The 21,865-nt window shown below is 43.7% G+C and overlaps 1 protein-coding gene and 1 pseudogene across 2 annotated transcripts in view; one reads left to right on the top strand and one right to left on the bottom strand.

Moving 5' to 3' along the window:
* Positions 1-20,669, bottom strand: part of Spast (spastin) — a 47,750-nt gene extending 27,081 nt beyond the window's left edge. The window contains exons 1-4 of one of the 2 annotated variants that reach the window (XM_028778980.1): positions 20,261-20,669; positions 7,825-7,911; positions 4,356-4,439; positions 1,104-1,199 (exon numbers count right to left, since the gene is read on the bottom strand). In XM_028778980.1, the coding sequence (XP_028634813.1) occupies positions 1,104-1,199; positions 4,356-4,439; positions 7,825-7,911; positions 20,261-20,669 (676 nt within the window). The remainder of the gene's footprint in view (positions 1-1,103; positions 1,200-4,355; positions 4,440-7,824; positions 7,912-20,260) is intronic. The other variant, XM_028778981.1, reaches the window with a different exon arrangement.
* LOC114630711 lies at positions 15,040-15,572 on the top strand (annotated as a pseudogene).
* Positions 20,670-21,865: the final 1,196 nt, after the last annotated feature.

Genomic DNA, 21,865 nt, shown 5'->3' with positions numbered 1-21,865 from the left:
CCCCCCCCCCCCCCCCCCCACCTCCGGACGTCTCCTTCCCCCCTCGGCGGTGCGGGCGGCGCGGGCCGGCGACGGGGCGGGTGCGGGTGGGGAGAGGAGGAGAGAGGGAGGGGGAGAGGGAGGGGAGGAGAGGAGAAGAGAGAGGGAGAGGAGAGGAGAGGAGAAGGAGGAGGAGGAGGGGGAGGGGAGGGGAGGGGAGGGGGAGGGAGAGGGAGGGGAGAGGAGGAGAGAGATAAATCCCAGAAATGAAAATATTTTCAGCATTTAAAGGGAATGTATAGCTTGTGTGTGGTGGTGCACAACTTTAATCCCAGCCTTTGATGCAGAGGCAGGCAGATCTCTGAGCTGAAACCAGCCTAGTTTATACAGAGAGTTCCAGGGTAGCCCTAGCTGCGTGGTGAGACACTGACTCAATAGATAAATACAATTAAGTACAGATATCTGTAATTCCAACACTGGGGAACCAGAGGCAGGAATACTGATTGATGTTTGGAAGTGAAGGCAACCTGGTCTATATAGTAAGTTCTGAGCCAGGCAGAGCTACATAGTAAGACTCTGTCCCAAAAGATAAAACTTCAAAACAATAACAATAATAACAAATCAGGCTTTGTGAGATGGCTCAGTGGAAAAGGTTCTTGCTGCCAAGCTTGACAACCTGAGTTTAATCCTAGGACATACATGGTGGCCGAAAATCTCTTTTTTTCAGTTGTCCTTTAATCTCCTAAACATGTTCACAAGCAAACACATACACATACATACATAACCATACATGTATGTATTTTTCTAAAAGAGCAGATCTATTGAGGACACATCAGGGGCTAGTGGCCAGGCAGTAATGAGATGCCACCTTCCCATATTTCATGCTCTGTAAATAGAAGGTTGGAAAGAATTCAAACAGGTATATAATTAGAGTACTTCTAGAACAGCTGCCAGGCACTCAGACACTATGTGCTCATACTGTTGTAAGGGTACTTACTGTATTTCCTACTGAGCCTGTGAGAACTAAACAGTCACACCTTCTGCTACATGTAAATCAACAACAGAGTAAGCAAGAGCTCATTTTGCATGCAAGGTTTAGTTGATGTTAGCTGGCCTAAACCTACCTGACTGGAGATGTCCATTGCGGCATGTCAGGTTAGTACTCTCATTATAGACGTCCGTTTGTGACTTGGAAAATTGCAAAACTGGTTGCAGCTTCTCTATGCAACAGAGGGGGTTAAAAAAGAACAAAATAAACAAAAAAGAAAAATAAACAAAACGTATGTGGGAATGGAAAATTATTAATGTGTTACAAAGGTGTCAAACCGAAGTTTGTGCAGATACATAAAATAATCTCTAAAATATGCAATTAGTAAGTACTCATATGGAAAGTTACAGAAGTGAACATGTGAAAGGCTATGCTGAACATATACCTTAATTAGTCTGGCAACCTGAGACAGTGACTGCTATTATCAGCAGCAAGAGATGGCTGCTTCTCAAGTTAGCATAGTGACAAGCGGATAAAAACTGACTGTGGTTTTGTTGTTGCTGTTTTGAGACAGGGTCTATGTAGCCCTGGCTGTCCTGGAACTCACTCTGTAGACTAGGCTGGCCTTGAATTCAGCAATCTGAAAGCCTCGGCTTCCTGTGCTGGGATTAAAGCCACCAGGCCCAGTTTATGCCTATTGTTCTTGTTATCTACAAACGAATTAAATATAATTGGCAATTTAGAGCATAACCATATTTTGTTTTACTACCACTACTACTGAAGACAGGGTCTATCTATATGGCCTTGGCTGTCCTAAAACTCATTATGTAGAACAGGTTGGCCCTGAACTGAAGAGATCCACTGGGATCTGCTGGCATTAAAGGCCCATGCTACCATGCCCAGTAAAACATAATTTTTAAATGACTGCACACCTCAAAGAGTCTATTGGAAAGGCTTTACAGAGGAAGTACAGTATTGGTTCCACTTTACAGAGGCAGTACAATATAAGATAAAAAGATAAAATATAAATATAAAATACAATATAAAAATTTTTTTCAGAGGAAATCAAACTTTAAAATGGCACACAAGGAAACAAGGACATATTTGGCTACATTATCATAAGTCAAGCAAAAAGTAAATGCTACAGGACAAGAGACCAGCGTGATGAACTACATGTTCTGTATACTACTGTTTGTGAACACGCACTCATGCACACCCGCATGTACACAGTTGTCACCTCTTAATGAACGAAGAGACAATGCTGTTACTGGTGCCTCTTAGGAGGGGACAGTCTGGAAGGTAGGATGGTTATACTTTAAACTCTGTGTCATGTGCCTGTGAGACGTAGCTAATCAACGGGAAGATGTGTTTCAATTCTACTCCATCCCAAATAACAGCCCTACACAGACAGAGTCACAGCCTGCTACCCAGACTAGAAAGGGCTGATGCTTCCCTTCCAGAAGCAGGGCTGCATCCCTATTCCTGCCCCCTACCTTGGCAGTAACCTACATGCAGGGTGCCAGACACGCTCCTGAGGTAACACACATGAGGTATGTAATCTGTCTCACCCAAATAAGGGATCATCTTTTTCCATAAATGCTTTGTTGAAGTAAGTTTGTTTTCTTCTGTACTAGCAAGCCAATGAATCCAGCACAGGCACTAGATATGTGTGGAATAATACACACTCAATATGTGCAAGGCTCTGGCTTAATTATCAGCACCCAATAAGAAAACAAAACAAAGAAAGCAGAACATACATATGACCTTTTAGACTTGTATTCCTCAAGTCAGACAAGTAGGCACCATGCTTGGTTTACGGTGCAGTATCACATGCCTCTGGGACAGGCTAAATAGCAGCTACTCTTTGTAGACAAAGCACAAAGCAGTGTGCAGCTTTTGTACCCTAGAAGTGGCTGATACAATATACCTTGGATCCTTTCTATTTACTTCAGTTAACTGGAGGTAGGTCATCTGATTTTTCTCAGTGATAATGCTCTTTAAATCAAAATACTGAGACACAACTTAACTTATATTGATCAAAGCATAAGTTAAAAAAAATTCTGGTTAAGCGTCTTCTTTATTAACTCAAACACTCACTACCAGAAACATAGAAGAAATTAGAATGTTACTTTTTTTTGATGATTGGGAATAAAAGTATAGGTATATACATAGAATTTGCAATTTGACCTGTGTAAATACACACGCATACACAAACAATGAAATGGACACACACCACTGACACTGTGGCCTTGCCTCAGTTAATCTCTATTGATAAAGCAGTAGCTGAGGCTGTAGCTCAGCAGTAGAGGACCTGAGTGGTATGTACAAGGCCCTGTGTTCTATCCCTGCTACAACAACTGAGAGGGACTAACACTTCTTTTTAAAACGATTAAGGGACTACAGACTAATGCAGCTTCCCCGAACACCTCACATCTAATTCCCAATGAATCACCTCACTGATGGAAAAAATCTTACCGTATATCTCCACTTTAAAACCCTTTAGCTGAGCATGGTGTTACTCCTTTAATCATAGCATTTGGAGGGCAGAGGCAGGCAAATCTGTGAGTTCCAGATCAGCCTGATCTACATAGTAAGTTCAAAGACAGCCAGAGCTACACAGTGAGACCTGTATCAAATAATATTGATGATGATGCGACAAACATTGGTTACTAAATCATAACAAACCTGGACACTGGTCATTTTTTATACCTGTTTTGGTTGACATTAAAAGTAATTACCACTGGGCATGATGGCATGTAATTTCAGCATTCAGGAAACATAGGCAAAAGAATCACTGTGAGTCTGAGGCCAGCTTTGTCTAAATACCGAGTTCCAGGACAGAAAAGACTATGTAGAGAGAGCTTGTCTCAAAATAAAAAAGTAATAAAAGTAACAAATAAATACTGGTATTTTTTAGTGATGATCGTATTTCATGATTTTACTTTAAGAGTCTGTATCTTTAAGAAAAACATTATGAAATACTTTTAAATGGAATAAAATATATCAAGAATTTGTTGTATAATAATATGAAAGGGAGAGGTAGGTATAGCCAGTGGTGATGCATATCCCCACACTCCAGAGGAGAGGCAGGTGGATATCTGTGAGTTTGAGAACAGCCTGGTCTACAGAACGAGTTCTAGGCAAGCCAGGGCAACACAGAGAATCCCTGTCTTGAAAAATAAACAAATGAAATTGAAATTATTAACATATTCTACCTACAAATAAAGCCTCACTTCTTGTGGAACTAGAAGCTGAGCATAAGGTCAGGCACATGCTATGCAAGTTATCCTTCACTGAACTATGTACGTGTCCAGTCCTTTACAACGAAAGAGTCATTAAACATTTCAAGTATATTTCATAAATAATTAGAGAATACATTAGTTAATACCTAGAAGTTGTAAACGGTCCTTGGCCATAACTAAATTAGTCATCATTTTGGCTTGAAGGCGTCTAGCTCTTTCACACTGTTCACCTAAGTGGAAAAAAAAAAGCAAAGGAAGAATTAGTTGAAGTATCTACATTTCCCTACTAACAGTGTTTCAAGGTGTCACTCCAGTTACCTTCATGCAGAATCATAATCTTTCTTTATAGAGAAATTAAAGATGGACTAAGAGTCTCACACTTTAATTCCAGGACTTGGAAGACTGAGTTAAGTTCAAAGTCAATCAGGATATATGAGTTTCAGGCCATCCTGGGCTACAGAATAAGACCTCATCTCATAAATGAAAGTAGACAGGGAAAATGCTATTGCTAGGCAAAGCAAAGAACACCTGACACTTAAAACTCTGGAGGGTGAGACAGAAGGACCATGAATTCAAAGCCAGTCTGGAATATACAGTGTGAACTTGTCTTAAATATATATTATACATAGACATGTTACTTCAAAAACTATCTGCTACAGTTCCTCATGATGGCTTCAAATCTAATGTAGTACGTGGATTTCATAAACATTTCAAGGAGCCCACGATATATCCCCTCATACTTCAGTCTTTGAATGGAGACTAGTGAGATGGCTCAGAAGGTCGAACTGCTTGCTTGCTGTGCAGACATGACACCTGGAGTTCAAGTCCCGTGCCCACTGTGGAATCTGAAACTGACTCTGACACTTGTCTTCTGACCTCCACACATCATACACATACACACATTAAACAAGCGAGGCTAGGATAGGATCTGTCATCTGTGCCATCTACTACCAGGCAGGCTGCAGTCATTTTGCCACAGCCTGTGCATGAGTGAATCTGTCACAAACAGTGATGCTGTGATGTCTACCAAAGACATTCTATTCAGTAAAATCAGAACTTAAATTCTAAGTGGTGAGAAGAAAACACACTTTGAGGGTTTCTTTTTTTTTCTCTTAGTAATAAAAGGCATGAGTCATTTCCTTCTAATGGTTCTTCATGAAGTTCACTAAGTCCTGTATATGTACTCATATATTTAATTCATAAAGTCGCGTTCATCAAAGCCTCAAAGATACAACCCCTAATACTTTTTCTTAACTGACTTATGCAATGCTTGAGTTTTTCCCAGAGCTTCACCAAAGTTAGGCATTGCTCTACCAGTAAGTCAGATCCTACTGTTTATACAAGAGACCAGCTGGGCGGTGGTGGTGCACACCTTTATTCTCAGCACTTAGGAGGCAGTAGCAGGCAGATGTTTATGAGTTTGAGGCCAATCTAGTCTACATATTGAATTCTGGGCCCGCCAATGCTACATAGTGAGACCCTGTCTCAAACAACAGAACAACTACAGAAATGTTAAAAATGGAGAGACACGATTGCAACGCACACCTATAGTCCCAGCACCTGTGAGGCAGGGGTTAAAGGTCAGCATCAAAAGGCCATGGAGAGTGACTGGTCTATACCACCAGGTCTACAGAAGTGCGGCATGATGATGTTCACACTGAGGAAATCACCTAATGATGCATCATCACAATGCATTCTCACTGCTAAGCACAATGGCACTTTGATATTAAAGCTCACATAATACACAACAGTCAAACACTATTAAAAATTCAGCCTCCAGTGGCTGGAGAGATGGATGGCTCAGAGGTTAAGAGCACTGGGTGTTCTTTCAGAGGACCCAGATTCTATTCCCAGTACTCACACAGGGGCTCACAACCGGCTGTAATTCCAGTCCCAGGGGATCTAATATCCTCCTCTGGCCTCTGTAGGTACCAGGCATAGACAAGGCACACAAATATGCATGCAGGCAAAACTACTATACACACAAAATAAAAATAAATCTTAAAAAAAAGAATAGTCAGGAGTGGTGGCACACGCCTTTAATCCCAGCACTCAGAAGGCAGAGGCAGGAGGATCTCTGAGTTTGAGGCCAGTCTTGTCTACAGAGCTAGCTCCAGGAGAGGCAGGGCTACACAGAGAAAAACTGTCTTGAAAAACCAACCAAACAGAAACCAAAAGAATAAAAATAAAAATAGGAGGAGTAGGAGGAAGAGGTGGAAGAAGAGGAAGAGGAGGAGGAAGAGGAAGAAGAAGAGGAAGAAAAGGAGGAGGAAGATGAGGGGGAGGAGGAGGAGGAGGGAAGACAGAGTCCAGCCTCTGCCATCTAGCTGCTTCGGCTCCCATCCTGGCTCTCTCACTTGCTAGCCATGAAGCCTTAGCTGAACTACATCACTGTACGTCATGCTTCTCATCTGAAAATAAGGACGTAACAGCAGGTACAAAGCAGAGTTACAGTAAAAACCAGACACTCTATACAGGCATTTAGAGAGATTGCTGGGAGACAGTAAGTATCCAACGAATGTTAACTACATAGATACTAGACTCTAAGTTTATTTCTGTTTTGTTTCTGATTAGAGGTCTCACTGTATAGTCCAGTCTGAATTTGAACTTCAGATCTTTTTGACTCACCGCCCCACAAGTACTGGGATTACAGGACTAAGCCACTATACCTGGCTTAGACCACAATTCAAATTTGGTTTTAATTGAAACCAAACTGTTTTTGTTTAAAAGAGTCAAACATAAATCATAACAAGACATTTCCGATTTATTTTATTTTACATTGTTGTTTTGAGACAGGGTTTCATTATATAACCCAGACTGGCTTTGGACTCACAGAGATCCCCCTGCCTCTGCCTCCATAGTACTCGGATTAAAGGCATGTGCCTTATTTACATGCTCACACATAGATACGGGACCCACTTCGTCATGTGTAAGACAAGCACCAGCACCATAACAACACACAATAAATCAGGCTTCAAAAACGGACAACACATGTGCCTGATTAACAACTCTTTAGTAATTATCACCAGTTGAACACTTACTGATGCCTGCATAAAGATCAGAGTGTATTATTACCTGCCTACTATACGAAGTCATGTTTAGACTTCATTTAATTTCATTTTTAGAATAGCCAATACCATATATGCACAAATATTAACAATGACATCAAGAAATAAAATACATTCACTAAGGTAAATATCTAAAAAGAGGATAATTATGTAAATTCAGTATATAGCCCCACCCTCGTGCAAATCTGCTTTCAGAACTTTCAGTTACCTGTGATCACCTACAGTCCAAAATAAATAAACGGAGAATTGCAAAAATAAACAAGTTATAAATGTTGAACTGTGTGTAGAATTAATAACATTTCACCTTTACCTGCTCTATCCCACCTTCATCATGAATCTTGGTCTTTGTCCAAAATACCCAAGCTATGTGTGCTGCTGCCCGGAGTCACTTAGCAGCCGTCCTGGGTATCAGTCTATTACTTAGGGCTTGGCAGTATGTGTAGTCTACTCCACCAGGAGCCCTGGCAGGTTCTCCAAGAAGACGGGATTTGGAGGGAGGGACTACTGTAGAATTTGAGGTGCAACAGAAACTATACATATTACCCACCTTGGCCCGTAACTATAACCGCGATTCCTTTTTCTAGTTCTTCGATACCTTTCTTATACCATTCCACAGCTTGTTCCTTCTGTCCTGCTTTAAAAATAAAAATCATTATTTGTATATGTCATGAGTATGAAAATGTAGCATCCACTGCCCCAGGTACCACACTGAGAGTTGACACAGGAAGAGACTGTGGTAAGTCAATCCGAGAGGCATCATCGGCCTGCCATACGACGTCTATCTTAATACGTATGCCTCTTCAACAGAAAAACTAGAGTCCAATGTTTCTCACAATTTTAGGTTCTCTAAAGCACACTTATTGATTGATAGTGTGTGTGTGAGAGAGAGTGGGAGCACACTTGCCACAACATGCACATGGGAAGCAGAAAACGCCCACGGGAACTGTTCTTTTCCTTCTACATATAGGTCCTGAGGATCGAACTCAGATAACCAGGTTTGGCATTTAAGCCCTTTTACCACTGAACCACCTCTCTGGCCCAAAATGATAGGATGTTTTGTTTTGAAGGCAGGGTTTCTCTGTGTAGCCCTGGCTGCCCTGAAACTCACTCTGTAGACCAGGTTGGCCTCAAACTCAGAGCTCCTCCAGTCTCTGCTTCCTGAGCGCTGGGATTAAAGGTGTACGCCACCATGTCTGGCATTTTCTTTTTCTTTTTTTTTTTGGTTTTTCGAGACAGGGTTTCTCTGTATAGATGTCTGGCATTTTGAAACACAACTGCTGTGATCACAAAATAGAATGAAATCTTTTTGTAGATACAATATATAACTAAGAAATTTTTTGTTTGTTTGTTTGTGTTTTTTTTGAGACAGGGTCTCTCTGTGTAGCCCTGGTTGTCCTGGCAGTCACTCTGTAGACCAGGCTGGCCTTGAACTCAGAAATCCACCTGCCTCTGCCTCCCAAGTGCTGGGATTAAAGGCGTGCGCCACCACTGCCTGGCAAAATATTTCTTTATGAATGTGTATTCCCATTCCCCCAGTGACTCACCCCCACCTGCCTTTTTAAGAAAAGTTCTATGTAGCACTCACTGTGCAGGCCAGGCTGGCCTTCGAACTCACAGAAGTCTGTAGCTTCTGCCTCCTAGAAATGAGATCAAAGATGTGTGCCACCATTCCCTTGTCATCCCCCAAATCAGTCAACCCTTATACTCGGCAATTTCTTACTTCTCACAAAATCATAGTTTTCACTCTGCCTAGTAAAGAGTAAGTATTTAAAAAGCAGTTGATAATGGCACATGAAGAAATTATTAAAAGCTTGTTATAAATCAGCCTGGACATGATGGCAAGAAGTTCACAAGTTCAAGGTCTTCCTCAGCTACAGAGCAAGTCTGAGGCTAGCCTAGGCTATAAGAGCCTTCCTCAGTTTATTATAAACCAACTGAAACTCTGGATGTTCATCTTTCCTTTCTTCTTCTTTTTTTTTGAAATGCAGTCTTTGTAACCCAGGCTGGTCTTAAAATACATATATAGCTGAGGATAACCTTGAAATGCTGGCCCTCTGAGTACCAGCATTACGAGCTAGGACTTACCAGGGTGCCACTACGCCTGGCTTCACTGCCCCATTTTCAATAAGAAAATACCTGCTCACATGCATTGCAAGTTTTTTTTCTTGGAAAAAAGAAAAAAAAAAAAACCAGTGTAATATTTACATTCTGAGTGATGAAAGTATCACTAGCAATATCTGATTTCTGTACCATTTTTAATACAAAGTAGATAAATCCTAGGAAATAGAAGAAGTTAGCTGCTTTGCAGTGACTCTTCTTCTCCTGGGCTCTCCCTTCCAAGATGCCACTATCATAATCTCAGTACAAATCTTTCTAGTACAGGCATTTCTACTATATTCATCAATACTTGTAGTATTTCTTTTTTAACTTTTTTTTTTTTGAGACAGGATTTCTCTATGTAGTCCTGGCTGTCCTGGAACTCACTATGTACACCAGGCTGGCCCTGAACTCAGATACACCTGCCTCTACCTCCAGAGTGCTGGGATTAAAAGCATTTATGTATGTGCACGTCTGTGCAGCCACAAGCCCTTGCCTGTGCATATGGAAGACCAAGGCTGATGTCTGCTATCTTCTTCTATTGCTCCCCACCCCACATGGGCTGGGGCATGGTTGCATGTACCACAGCACGTGTGGCGGTCACACGGCAACTTGGTGTAGTCCTCTAACTTCCATCTATACGTGAGTTTAGGGAATCCAACAGGATGCCAGGCCTGGGCAGCAAGAGCTTTTACCTATCCTGCTGTCTCATCAGGCCTTCTTGTTTTTTGAGAAGGCAGCTTTCATTTAACCTGGAGTTTACTATTTTGGGTAGGAAGGCCTGGCCAGAGAGCCCCTGGGAGCCACTGTCTCTAAGCACCTTAGCGCTGGGATAACCAACCACATCTGGCTTTCACATGGCTGCTGGAGAGCTGAGGTCAGGACCTCATGCCTGTGCAGCAAGTGTCTACCCACTGAGACGGCTCCACGGGACTTCGTTATTAACTCACTCGCCAGATTGCTACAGTAATACATACAACAGCATGCTCACCTGGAAATTTAGCTACTTTCTATATTAAAAGGTACTGAAGGGCTGATGGGACAGGTCAGAGGGGAAGTGCCTGCTGCTGAGGCTGACAACTTGAGTTTGCTACCAAGGACTTACACGGTAGAAGGAGAAAATTGATTCCCACGAGATATCTAACTTCCATACTTGTGTCAAACACTGACAAAATAAATAAATGTTTTAAGTATTTTTTAAATGGTTTAAACAGGTTATTAAATGAAAGGGAACACATTATTCAGTAGTTGACTATTGCCTTGTTGGAGTAAGGCCCTGGGTTTCATCCCCAGCACCACAAAAAAAAGATTCAAGCCGGGCAGTGGTGGCGCACGCCTTTAATCCCAGCACTTGGGAGGCAGAGGTAGGCAGATTTCTGAGTTCGAGGCCAGCCTGGTCTGGTCTACAGAGTGACTGCCAGGACAGCCAGGGCTACACAGAGAAACCCTGTCTCAAACAAACAAACCAACAAAAAAACAAAAGATAGGATTCTAAGAAAAGAAAAGACCCTAGAGCTGGAGCCCAGGCGTTAAGAGCACTGGTTCTTCCAGAGGGCCAGAGCTGGATTTCCAGCTCCCACATAGAAACTCACAACGTCTCTAACTCCAGTCCAGGAGATGGGATGCCCTCTTAGAATCTCTTGAGTATTAGGCACACATGTGGTGTAAATTTACATATAGAAAAAACACTCATATACATAAAATAATAAAGAAAAATGCTTTTAAAATACTAAAAATTAAGGGCTAAGCTGGAGCTCACTGGCAAAACACCCTGCTTAACATGTCCGATCCCAGAGTTTAATCCCCAGCTCTCTCTCCAAAAATATATCAAACGTGGTCCTAGTTCTTTTGTTTTTCCAAATAGTGCTGCAATGACCATTCTATCCCTAATACCCATCTGCAGTTTCTCTGTCATATACACTGAACAACTAAACACTGAGGTATCAGGTCTTCCTCTCACCATAAGGACAATGCTTAACAGAGCTGTTCTAATCTATACACAGTCTTCTTACTTACATTTGTTCTTATTACATTCATCTGTTTAGTGGATGTATGTGGATGTGCCCTGTAACAACACCCCTACGGAGGTCAGAGAACGCCTGGCAAGTGTCAATTCTCTCTACCATGTAGGTCCTGGATAGCCTAGCTCATCAAGCTTGGTGGCAGGCGCCTTTACCTACTAAACCAGCACTTCTCAATCTGTGGGTTGCAGCTATCAGAAAATACATATTTCCAATGGTCTCAGAAACTAAGACATTGCTCAGTAGCAAAATTACAGTTATAAAGTAACAAAAAATAAATACATTTATGGTTGGGGGTTCCTATGACCATGAGAAAAATGTGTTTTCTGATAGTTGTAACTCACAGGTTGAGAACCACCGTACTAAACTATCTTGCTGGGCCCTTTTCTTTTTTTTTTTTTTAATTTTAATTCTTACTACTTTAAAGTGTCTGTGTATGTGCATGTGAGTGCAGGTGCCTTCCAGGTCAGATATCAGATGCCCTGGAGCTAGAGTTACAGGGGGAATGTGACACCTAACACAGCTTCTGGCAATTGAACTTGGGTCCTTCTGAAGAGAGCAGTATGTATTCTTAACTGTTGAGCCATCTCTCCAGCCCCTGTCCTTTTCTTTATGGTACTGGAATTGAACCTAGGGCCTTGGGTTCATCCTAGGCAAGCACTTTAATACTAAGCTATATCCTCAAACCCAAACTATGCTCTTTTTTGTCTTTTTATGTTTTAAAGATTTTTATTTTACTATTGTTATTATTATTGGTCTCTATGTGACATGTGAGTGCCATAGTGCATATTTGGAGGTCAGAGGACAACTTTAGAAAGTTGGCTATCTATCTCCTTCAGTGGTGAGTTCTGAGGATTAAATCCCAGGCCTGAGTAGCAGGTGTTTTTTGCCTGCTGAGCCATCCGTCTCACTGGTGCACTCTTAATGCCAATACAAGAGCTCCAGTTGGCAACATTTTTAAAAAAAGATTTATTTATTTATTTAATGTATGTGAGTTCACTGTAGCTGTCTTCAGACATATCAGAAAAGGGCATCAGATCTCATTACGGATGATTCTGAGCTACCATGTGGTTGCTGGGAATTGAACTCAGGACCTCTGGCGAGAAGTCAGTGATCTTAACCACTGAGCCATCTCTCCAGCCCAGGCAACATTCTTTGGTCTTAAGATTAAGTACTGAGGATTGAACAGGTTTGGCAGCAAAAGCCTTACCTGCTGAGCCATCTCACTGGCCCACTGACAACATCAGCACTTGCTTGTCTGTTATACTGTCTCTAAATGGTAAAATTTATTATATGTGTATGTATGTACAGTGGGGGCCAAGTGTACATACTGTGGGGACACAAGTGTGGAGGTCAGAGGACAGCCTTGTGGAGTGAGCCCCTCCTTCTTCCCTATGTGGGTGGGTTATGTGGGTTCTAGGACAATCCACACACCATCGGCTTTCAAGAAAAAGCCTTTTAGCCAAGAGTCACCTTGCCAGGTCCTCACTAGGGTGTAAACCTCAAGAGCAGTTAAGCAAAACTCTTTTGAGAACTTGAATTAGACAGAGATTTTGACACTTGATCTTAGGAAAAAGGCTGAGAAGCAATTAGAGATTTCTAAGAAAACACAAAAGGTAAAAGCCATAGAACTGTGGATAACCTAAACTTCAATAAATTCAAAACCCTGCTCTTCAATGCCAGTGTTCTGGTTTGTTTGTTTGTTTGTTTTTCCTAAGACAGGGTTTCTCTGTGTAGCCCTAGCTGTCCTGGAACTTGCTCTGTAGACAAGGCTGGCCTCAAACTTTGCCTCCTGAGTACTGGGATTAAAAGGTGTGCAATACCACTGCCCACCTTAATGCCAATGTTCTAACAATGAAAAGACACCAAACAAGCTTTTAAAAAATTCAAAAATACCAAGTTTAATAAAGTATATGCAGCTAGAACACACAAAGGACTCTTAAAAAGCAATGATAAAAATGACCAAACAACCCAGGATGCAGTCTGGTGGTCAAGCGTGTGCCTAGCATGTACAATGTCCTGAGTTCAGTCTCAAATTCCCAAGTGGGAAAAATGAAACACCCTATGGTGTCCCCGAGATGGAAAAGCACATCAAAAGACACCCAATACCTCCACTTGTCAGAGAGGACAAATTAAAACCCTGGTCTCCAGATGGGCAGCACAGGCCTGTTAATCCCAGATCCTCAGAGGCAGAGGGGCAACAGGATCACAAGATCAAGGTCTCACTACAGAGTGACTTCAAGGACAACCTGGGGAACTTTCTGAAACCTCATCTCAAAAACTAAAGTGAGGGTCAGCATGATGGCTCAGTGTGTAAAGGCTCTTGCTACCAAGGTTGAGCACATCAATTCGATCCCCAGGACCCACAAGATGGCAACAGAGCACTTACTCCTGCAAGCTGACTTCACACGTACACACTGTGACATGCATGCATGCTCCATTCCACTCTCCTGCCCCTACCACAGACATACACACAAACTATTTCGACTTTTTTTTTTTTTTTAAGTAAAATGAGGTCTAGAGATGAAGTTCAGTAATGGAATGCTTGCAAACCAGCAAGTACAAGGCCCTAGGTTCAATCTCCTTCACCCAAATAAAGAGGCCCAAGTAAATGTCCCTACAAATCTAAATTTAAAATGGAAAACCAAACCAACGGTGGTGACTGAAATAAGAATGGCCTTCATAGGCTTGCAGATCTAAACAATTATTCACCAGGGAATGTAACACTTTGAAAGAATTAGAAGGACTAGGAGGTGTGGCATTGTTGGAGTGGTTGGACCTTGTTAGAGGAAGTGTGTCACTGGGGGGTGGGCTCTGAGACTTCAAAAGACCACAGAGACCAGCAGGCCAGCCTCACTCTCTGTCTGTGAATCAATTGGGATGCAACTCTCAGCTACTACTCCAGCACCATGAGTACCTCCATGTTCCCAACATGCCCCCACCATGACTCAGTCTTTGAAACTGTAATCAAATGCTTTCTTTCATAAGAGTTGCCTTGGTCATGGTTGTCTCTTCACAGCAATACAACAGTGACTAAGAAACTAACTAAACAAAAACAAAATCACCCAAACAATCTAATACAAAAGGCAATGGACCAAAATTTCATGTCTGCTGGCCCTAATACAAGGTAGAACCATTAACTGGGTAAAGAGCCTGGCTCTTTCCTATTCTATTAAGCATATTTGCTACATGACCCAGTAATTCCTTCATCTACATATTTAACCAGGAATAACAGAACCATCCAAGGTCCACCATTAACCACATACATTATGACTAAAACAAGGGCTGGAGAGATGGTCCAGCAGTTAAGAGCATAAGCTGCTCTTCACAGAACACTGGTTCAATTCCCAGCACCCACATGGTGGCTCACAATCTTCTGTAACCCCTATTTTCAGGAAATCAGATTCCCTCTTCTGACCTCTGTTGGTACACACATACCAGAAGGTAAAACATCCATACATATATTTTTTTTTTAAATTGTCTTAAGCTGGGTGGTGGTGGCACATGCCTTTAATCCCAGAACTAGGGATTTTCTTTTCTTTAAGAAAAGAAGCTCGACTTCTGAGAAGCCAAAACTACTGGAGAAAGGGCAGACCCGCAGGGCACTCCATCATTGCCTTGCATTGCTGCTTGTGCTCAGCACCATGAACCACACTTCTCAAACATTCATTAGCGCTGCCAGTGGGGGACAACCCCCAAACTATGAAAGAATCATGGAAAACTATGAGGTGTCTGAGCTGGGGGCACCCACGAATCGGCTTCTGTCAGAACTACTGTGATCAACATGCCCAGAGAGGTCTCTGTGCCTGACCATGTGGTCTGGTCCCTGTTCAATACACTCTTCATGAACTTCTGCTGCCTGGGCTTCATTGCCTATGCCTACTCTGTGAAGTCTAGGGACCGGAAGATGGTGGGTGATGTGACTGGAGCCCAGGCCTACGCCTCCACCGCCAAGTGCCTGAACATCAGCTCCCTGGTCCTCAGCATCCTCATGGTTGCTATCACTATCGTTGCTGTTGTCATCATTGCTTCTAACGCTGGTCGTTTTAGACTTAATAGAGAATTCTGGCTTCTGGTCCTGAGAGCTCCATCATTCTCAGCTGCATCCTTCATTGCCCCTTTGGGCCTCCCCACACGCAGGTGTAACACTAATTTATCTATCCAGTGGATTCAGTAAAGTACACTTGATAGCTTTAAAAAAAAAAAAAAGAAAGAAAGAAAAAGAAAAAAAGCTTTGCCGGGCAGTGGTGGCGCACGCTTTTAGTTCCAGCACTTGGGAGGCAGAGGCAGGCGGATTTCTGAGTTCGAGGCCAGCCTGGTCTACAGAGTGACTGCCAGGACAGCCAGGGCTACACAGAGAAACCCTGTCTGGAAAAACCAAAAAGAAAAAAAAAAGCTTTAACACAAAACTGAAACCAAACAAGGCATGAAGTCTCCAATAGTGGCTGTTTTTTGATTTATTTATTTATTATTATTATTTTTTTTTGCAAATAACACTAAATATTAAGCAGTTAAGTAAGAAGGCGATGCTTGTGAAAAACTCTAATGTTCTTATACTATTTTTTTTCTATATTCTAACTGGTAGGCCTTTGCAGCAAGGTCCCATCACAGTTGGTGAGTCCCTATGCAGCTTACCAACTCCCCAAACAGACCATGCTGACCTTTAACCTGTGGTGAGCCTCATGTTTTGCCTCTAATCAAGGAAGATTTCAAAAAGAATCTTTTTTTCTTTCAGTTTTTGAAACAGGATTTTGTAGAACTTACTATGTAGTTCAAGGTGGCTTCAAGCTTCATTAATCACCCTGCCTCAGTGTCCTAAGTGCTGGGCACTGGTGTGACCCACCATAGTCTGCTAAAGTAGAGTCAACAAGCAAAAGGAAACTAAGTCTGAAGTTAATCCTCTCCACATGGTAGACGTACACTTTTCAGGAATGAAAGTACCCACTGACTTCTCTCTACCCTCGATCTATGAAGACAGATGTGGACAGGCTTTTGTGTGTTTCAAATAATGTACAATGTTAGAAAATCACTGTCTGAAGTGGAGGCACACACTCTAATCCCAGCACTCAGGAGGAAGAGACAGATGGATGTGTCTCTGAATTTGAGGCCAGCCTAGTCTACATAGTGAGTTCCAAGACAGCCAAAACAAACAAACAAAAAATATTAGACAATTATATGGTGGAGTGCTTTGAATGAGAATGTTCCCTATACATGCGTGGTCCTCTTTGGTGCTGTTTGGGAAGTGGTGAGGTGTGGCCTTGCTGGAGGAAGACTACCACTGGGGGTGGGCTTTGAGAGTTTAAAGACTCCCATTTCCTCTCCTTTCCTTTTCTCTGCTTCTTGCTTACGGTGCAGATATGAGCTCTCAGCTTGCTAGTCCAGCCACATGCCTCCCTGCTGGCTGCCATGCCTCCTTGCCATGAGGGTGATGAACTCTTAGCACACTGGAACTGTAAGCCAAAATATGTACATGACTAAGAGGGCTGAGCCTGATAACCTGACAATCTGAGTTTGATTTTGGGGTCCCCCATGGTAGGACAGAAGTAACCAGCACAGGTTAACCTCTGACCTCCACATGCACATGATGGCATGTGTGCACCCGTGTATACCCAGAAAACCACAAACACATCCACAAAAGGAAAATTAATAAATTAAATTGTGGAAAAAAATTGGACTGATGAGGACTATTTTATTTAGATACTTCTGATCTTGATGCCAGATTCCTCAGCTTACAGCATCCTGAAAAACTGGTTCACTTTCTTTCACACAGCACACTGCAGCCCTTACAGTTAGGTACTAGCAACCTGAGAAATCAAACCACGCCTTCTGAACCTCCACCTTTGTGTTATCTAGGAGATCTCACACTTGTCTATCGATAGAAATCCCACAAAACATGCTAGGTCATGTTCTAGTTAATCCATAGACCCATGATGACAACTCTTTCCCTCAAGTATTTGGACTGGCTCTTTTCCAGTACGAAAAAGAGAAACATCAGCAAGGCAGTGGTGGGGCACATCTTTAATCCCAGCACTCAGAAGGTAGAGGCAGGAGGATCTCTGTGTTGGAGGCCAGCCTGGTCTATAAAGCAAGTTCCAGGACAACCAAGGCAACACAGAAAAACCCTGTCCCAACAAAACAAAACAAAACCAAAAACAAAAAGAGAGAGAAACACTGATCAGTATGAAATTATATATGCACATAATAATGAATGAAAAAAGAGGCCATCAGTTTGACAGAGAGCAAGGGAGAGTCTGAGGGAGGAACGGGAAAAGGGAGAAATGATATAATCTCAAGTAAATAAATAAATAAAATAAAGAACGATCCTATATTAAGTTTGGCCACCTAACTCTGTTCTTTGTTCTGCTACTTTGAGCTCACTCCTTAATTTGATTCTTCATATACAAATGGATGTCACAGATGATCACGCTTTCAAAGAAGTTCAACCATTAGATGCCCACAAAATTCAAAGCTGGAGAGATGGCTCAGTAAAGGATTACTGGGTGCTCCTGCAGAGAATCTGGCTGGGCTCCGTACTAAACTCCTGCGGTGGCTCACAACTGTATCTCCAGTCCCAGGGGACCCATCCTGACCGCCATGGGCACTGCACACATTTGGTGAGTAAGACATGGCCGCCCACTAACAGTGTATTAGAGTCAAGAGAGCCTCTGAACACTGCATACTCAATTCAGTCTATCTGTTCACATATCTGTATGCAGTGGAAAGAAAACTAAACTCTCTTGGAAGTAAGCTCTGAGTTGTCAAGTATAGCCGAAAGGCTGCAGACTTCAAATGTGAATTCTTTTTCAATCATGGAATTAAAGATAAGCTACAGAATTTTCTAATATGCTAAGGGAAAAAAATTTAGACTAGAAAAGAATCATGAAAATACAGATTCAGTTTACCTTTTGCTTTGTTTTGAAACAAAGTCTTGCTATGTAGCCTACAACGGCAATCTTCATTGTCCCAAGTGCTAGGATTACAGCCTTGTGCCACTAACCCTCCAACCCCCCAACCCCCCACCCCAGCTATATTTCTTTACTTTTTTTTAGTTTTGCAAGACAGGGTTTCTCTGTGTAGCCCCGGCTGTCCTGGAACTAGCTCTGTAGGCCAGGCTGGCCTCCAACTCACAGAGCTCCACCTGCCTCTATCTCCTAAGTGCTGGGATCAAAGGCAGGGGCTACCACCGCTGGCTCCAGCTTTCTTTTTAATGGAAAACGGATGTAACTAATTTTTAAAAATTTTTGTTTGTTGGCTTTGTTTCCAAGATACTAAGAAGTAAATCCAAGCTCTGAAGCATACTGCATGAGTGTATCACTGAACTATATCCTCGAACCCCTAAGTAATCTACTCTCTCATGTACGAGAGGAGGAACGCCTTCTCCATCCTCCCCACGTGATCGCTGGATGCTCCTAAGAAGTAATAAAGAAGCGAGGAAAAGAACAAAAAGCTTGCTCTCACAAACATAAAATACTCTTCTCCTGTGTCTGCTACTGTTTTGAACTCAATCCCCACTTTGTCCTTGGACTCCAAAATCATGGGCAGCTACCTCTCTCACCATGTCCCCTGTTTATCCTTAGGCCCTGTGTTAGAAATGTGTAAACAAGACCGAGACACTAGAACAGTCTCTGGTGTTGAGCACAGAAACAACACAGTAAGAGAACTAGATTGTTCAGTTTCCACCGTGGACATGTGGATGGACCGGCATAGATACAGAGCCAGGTTAGGGCATCTGGGCTTCTTTGGAGAACACTGTAGGTGACAATAATAGACATAAGACTTTCTAACCCCACTTAACATTTTCCACACAAGTTTTAAATTAACGATTAGCATGGATTTGGTGCCACCTGCTTCCATCTTGTAAATAGTAATTTCATCTGTAAAAGACCTGTACTGATAGTATTCTAACCTCAGAATTACTGTGAGGATCAAAGACACATGTAAAGTGAATTGCACAACGCCTGCCACACCGAATGGCTAAAAGATGTTGCTTGAAGGAAACCCAGTATCCCTGCCTTCACCGCGAGGCAGGAGCCTTTGTTTTATGTTCCATGGTATAATAATATATGCATGTCTACCCAACTCATTCATTTAACATTTGTTTTGTTTTGTTCGAGACAGGGGTTTTTCTGTATAGCCCTGGCTGTCCTGGAACTCACTCTGTAGACCAGGCTGGCCTCGAACTCAAAAATCCGCCTGCCTCTGCCTCCCAAATGCTGGGATTAAAGGCGTGCGCCACCACTGCCCGGCTCATTTAACATTTTTAACATTAAATTTTAGAAACTTGAGAGTGCCTTGGAATACAGATTTAATAAAAACCAAAGCAACCAGAGGTTGAAATACAGCTCAATAGAAACAATCTTCAAGACTCACTATAGTGATAAAAATAATTCATGAAACTTCAGAACACGGCAATTTCGGCTCTAATTATAAGCAGCTCTCCTTTTCAAATTCAAGTCAACGCTTTTCCTTTTTTTCCTCTCCAAACACTACAGAACTCTTTTCATTAAGTTTCTACACAGCTTCTAAGACACCAAAACCTTTTGGAAGCTCAACTCAGAGAAAGCAACACTGTTTACAGTGTTAGAAAGAATCCCGTGTGGTCACTCTAGGCCAACTGTCACTGTCACTAGCACGCCTGGGTCTCTCACCGGGACTTGGAAATGCACAAGTGTGGGGGTGCTGAAACAAAGTAGACCTAGGGCGCCCTGAAAAGGGTGAGGATCAACTGACTAGGCGTCGCAGAGCAGGGTCTGGCCGGTGGGGACTCGGACTCCTGGGGCAGATCACCTCCGGGGGTGCAGGAAAGGGACGCAGGTGGCGTCCTCTCGGGGCCGCCCGCCGCCGCCTCCCTCCAGCCCCCGGTACCTTTCTCTTCCTCGTCGATGCGCAGGGCAACGGAGATATACTCGAAGGCCTGCTTGTGGAAGACGCGGACGCTCTCGGCCTCGCCACCCGGTGCGGGCGCTGGGGGCGAGGGCGAGGCGGGCGCCGGCGTCGTCCCGGAGCTCCTCTTGGCGGCCATGAGGGCGCGGGAGAAGCGCTGGCAGAGCCACACGAAGAGGAGCCCCAGGTGGCAGGCCAGCAGGCGCAGCAGGGCGAAGCCGACGACCAGCGGGTACGAGAAGTAATACAGGTTCCGCTTATGCGGCGAGCCGGGCGCAGGGGCCGGGCCGGCGGCAGGGGCGGGGCCCGCGGCGGGGGGCGGAGGCCTGGCGGGCGCCGGGCTCGCGCCGCCTGAGCCTTTCTTCTTCCGTCGTCCGGCCGGAGAACTCATTCACAGCTCCCACTGCCGCCGCCGCCATAACCCGCTTCCCGCAGACCGACGGCGACCAAGCGGCGGCGGCGGCCACTGCGGCGGCGGGGGCCACGAAGCCGCTCGCGCGCCCGCGGAGCCCGGGAGCCCGGCACCTGCACGCGCCGCTCGCCGGCCCCGCCCCTTTCTCCTCCGCTGGCCAGGAGCACACCCGGTCTCCTCCTCCCGCCGCGGCCGGTGGCTCCTGCCCCTCCTTTTCCTCTGTCCTCTGGCCCGCTGGCACCTCTCAGCGGACGCCGTGCACGCGCACGTCCTCGGGGTCTGGCTCTGGTGTGCGCGCGCGCACGCCGCCGTCTTTGTTGACCGGGGAGCTTGTGCGCATGTGCGGCATCCCCCCCACGCCCCTGCGATGCCCCTTTCTCTGGGAACTACAGTCCTGTAGGCGCGGTTCGGCTTGCGCTAGTCCCAGGGGTTCGTCGCTCAGCAGATTTTTCCGGCTTTTGAAGAATCAGAATAGGGAGCTTTGATAGTAAATTTAAGAATAGGGGTTACAGCTTTACTAGTGGCTTTACTAGTCCTTAGGTCTGCCTCCCAGTGCGGTTGTTTGCCTTTGTGTGAGACAAGGTATCTTCTCCATGCTGGCCTCCAAAACTCCTGTTGTAGCTGAGGAAGGAGGCCTTCAACTCCTGATCCTGCCTCTGTCTCCCCAAAACTAGGATTACAGGTGTGCATCATTACTCCCATTTTCTTCTATATCTTTATTTTCTGTTAGTTGACCTAATAGGTCTTTTGCAAAGGATGGCTGATCTGAGTTTCCTATTAGAGGCAGTGTGTAGCAATTTGAGTATATTATTTGAGAAGGAAACAGTTGAGGGCATCCTAAACAGAAAACGTTACTGCCATGAGGGCTAGAAACCCTACTTTCAACTAGCCTATTACATGTTTGTGTTATCTCAGGATTAATGACGTGAATGTGGTCATTCTTAGGTTTTGCACAGTTACCATACTGTAGTTTACTAAGGAATCCATACTTTTGGTGTGTGCACGTGGATGTGTGTATATGTCTTCACCGTTTCTTTATCCCTTTGGTAGACTAGCTAATCTATATTTCTCATACCATAATGATCAGCAGTTGCTCCACAGATCCCGGATCACACAAGAGGAAACAAACCGTAGGCCCGTCAGACTCCTGTAAACTGGAAGCCTGAGATTAGTTG

Source organism: Grammomys surdaster, unplaced genomic scaffold (genome assembly GCF_004785775.1).
Source record: "Grammomys surdaster isolate TR1022 unplaced genomic scaffold, NIH_TR_1.0 343, whole genome shotgun sequence".
Taxonomy (NCBI): Eukaryota; Metazoa; Chordata; class Mammalia; order Rodentia; family Muridae; genus Grammomys; species Grammomys surdaster.
This window is presented reverse-complemented; position numbering and strand designations above follow the sequence as displayed.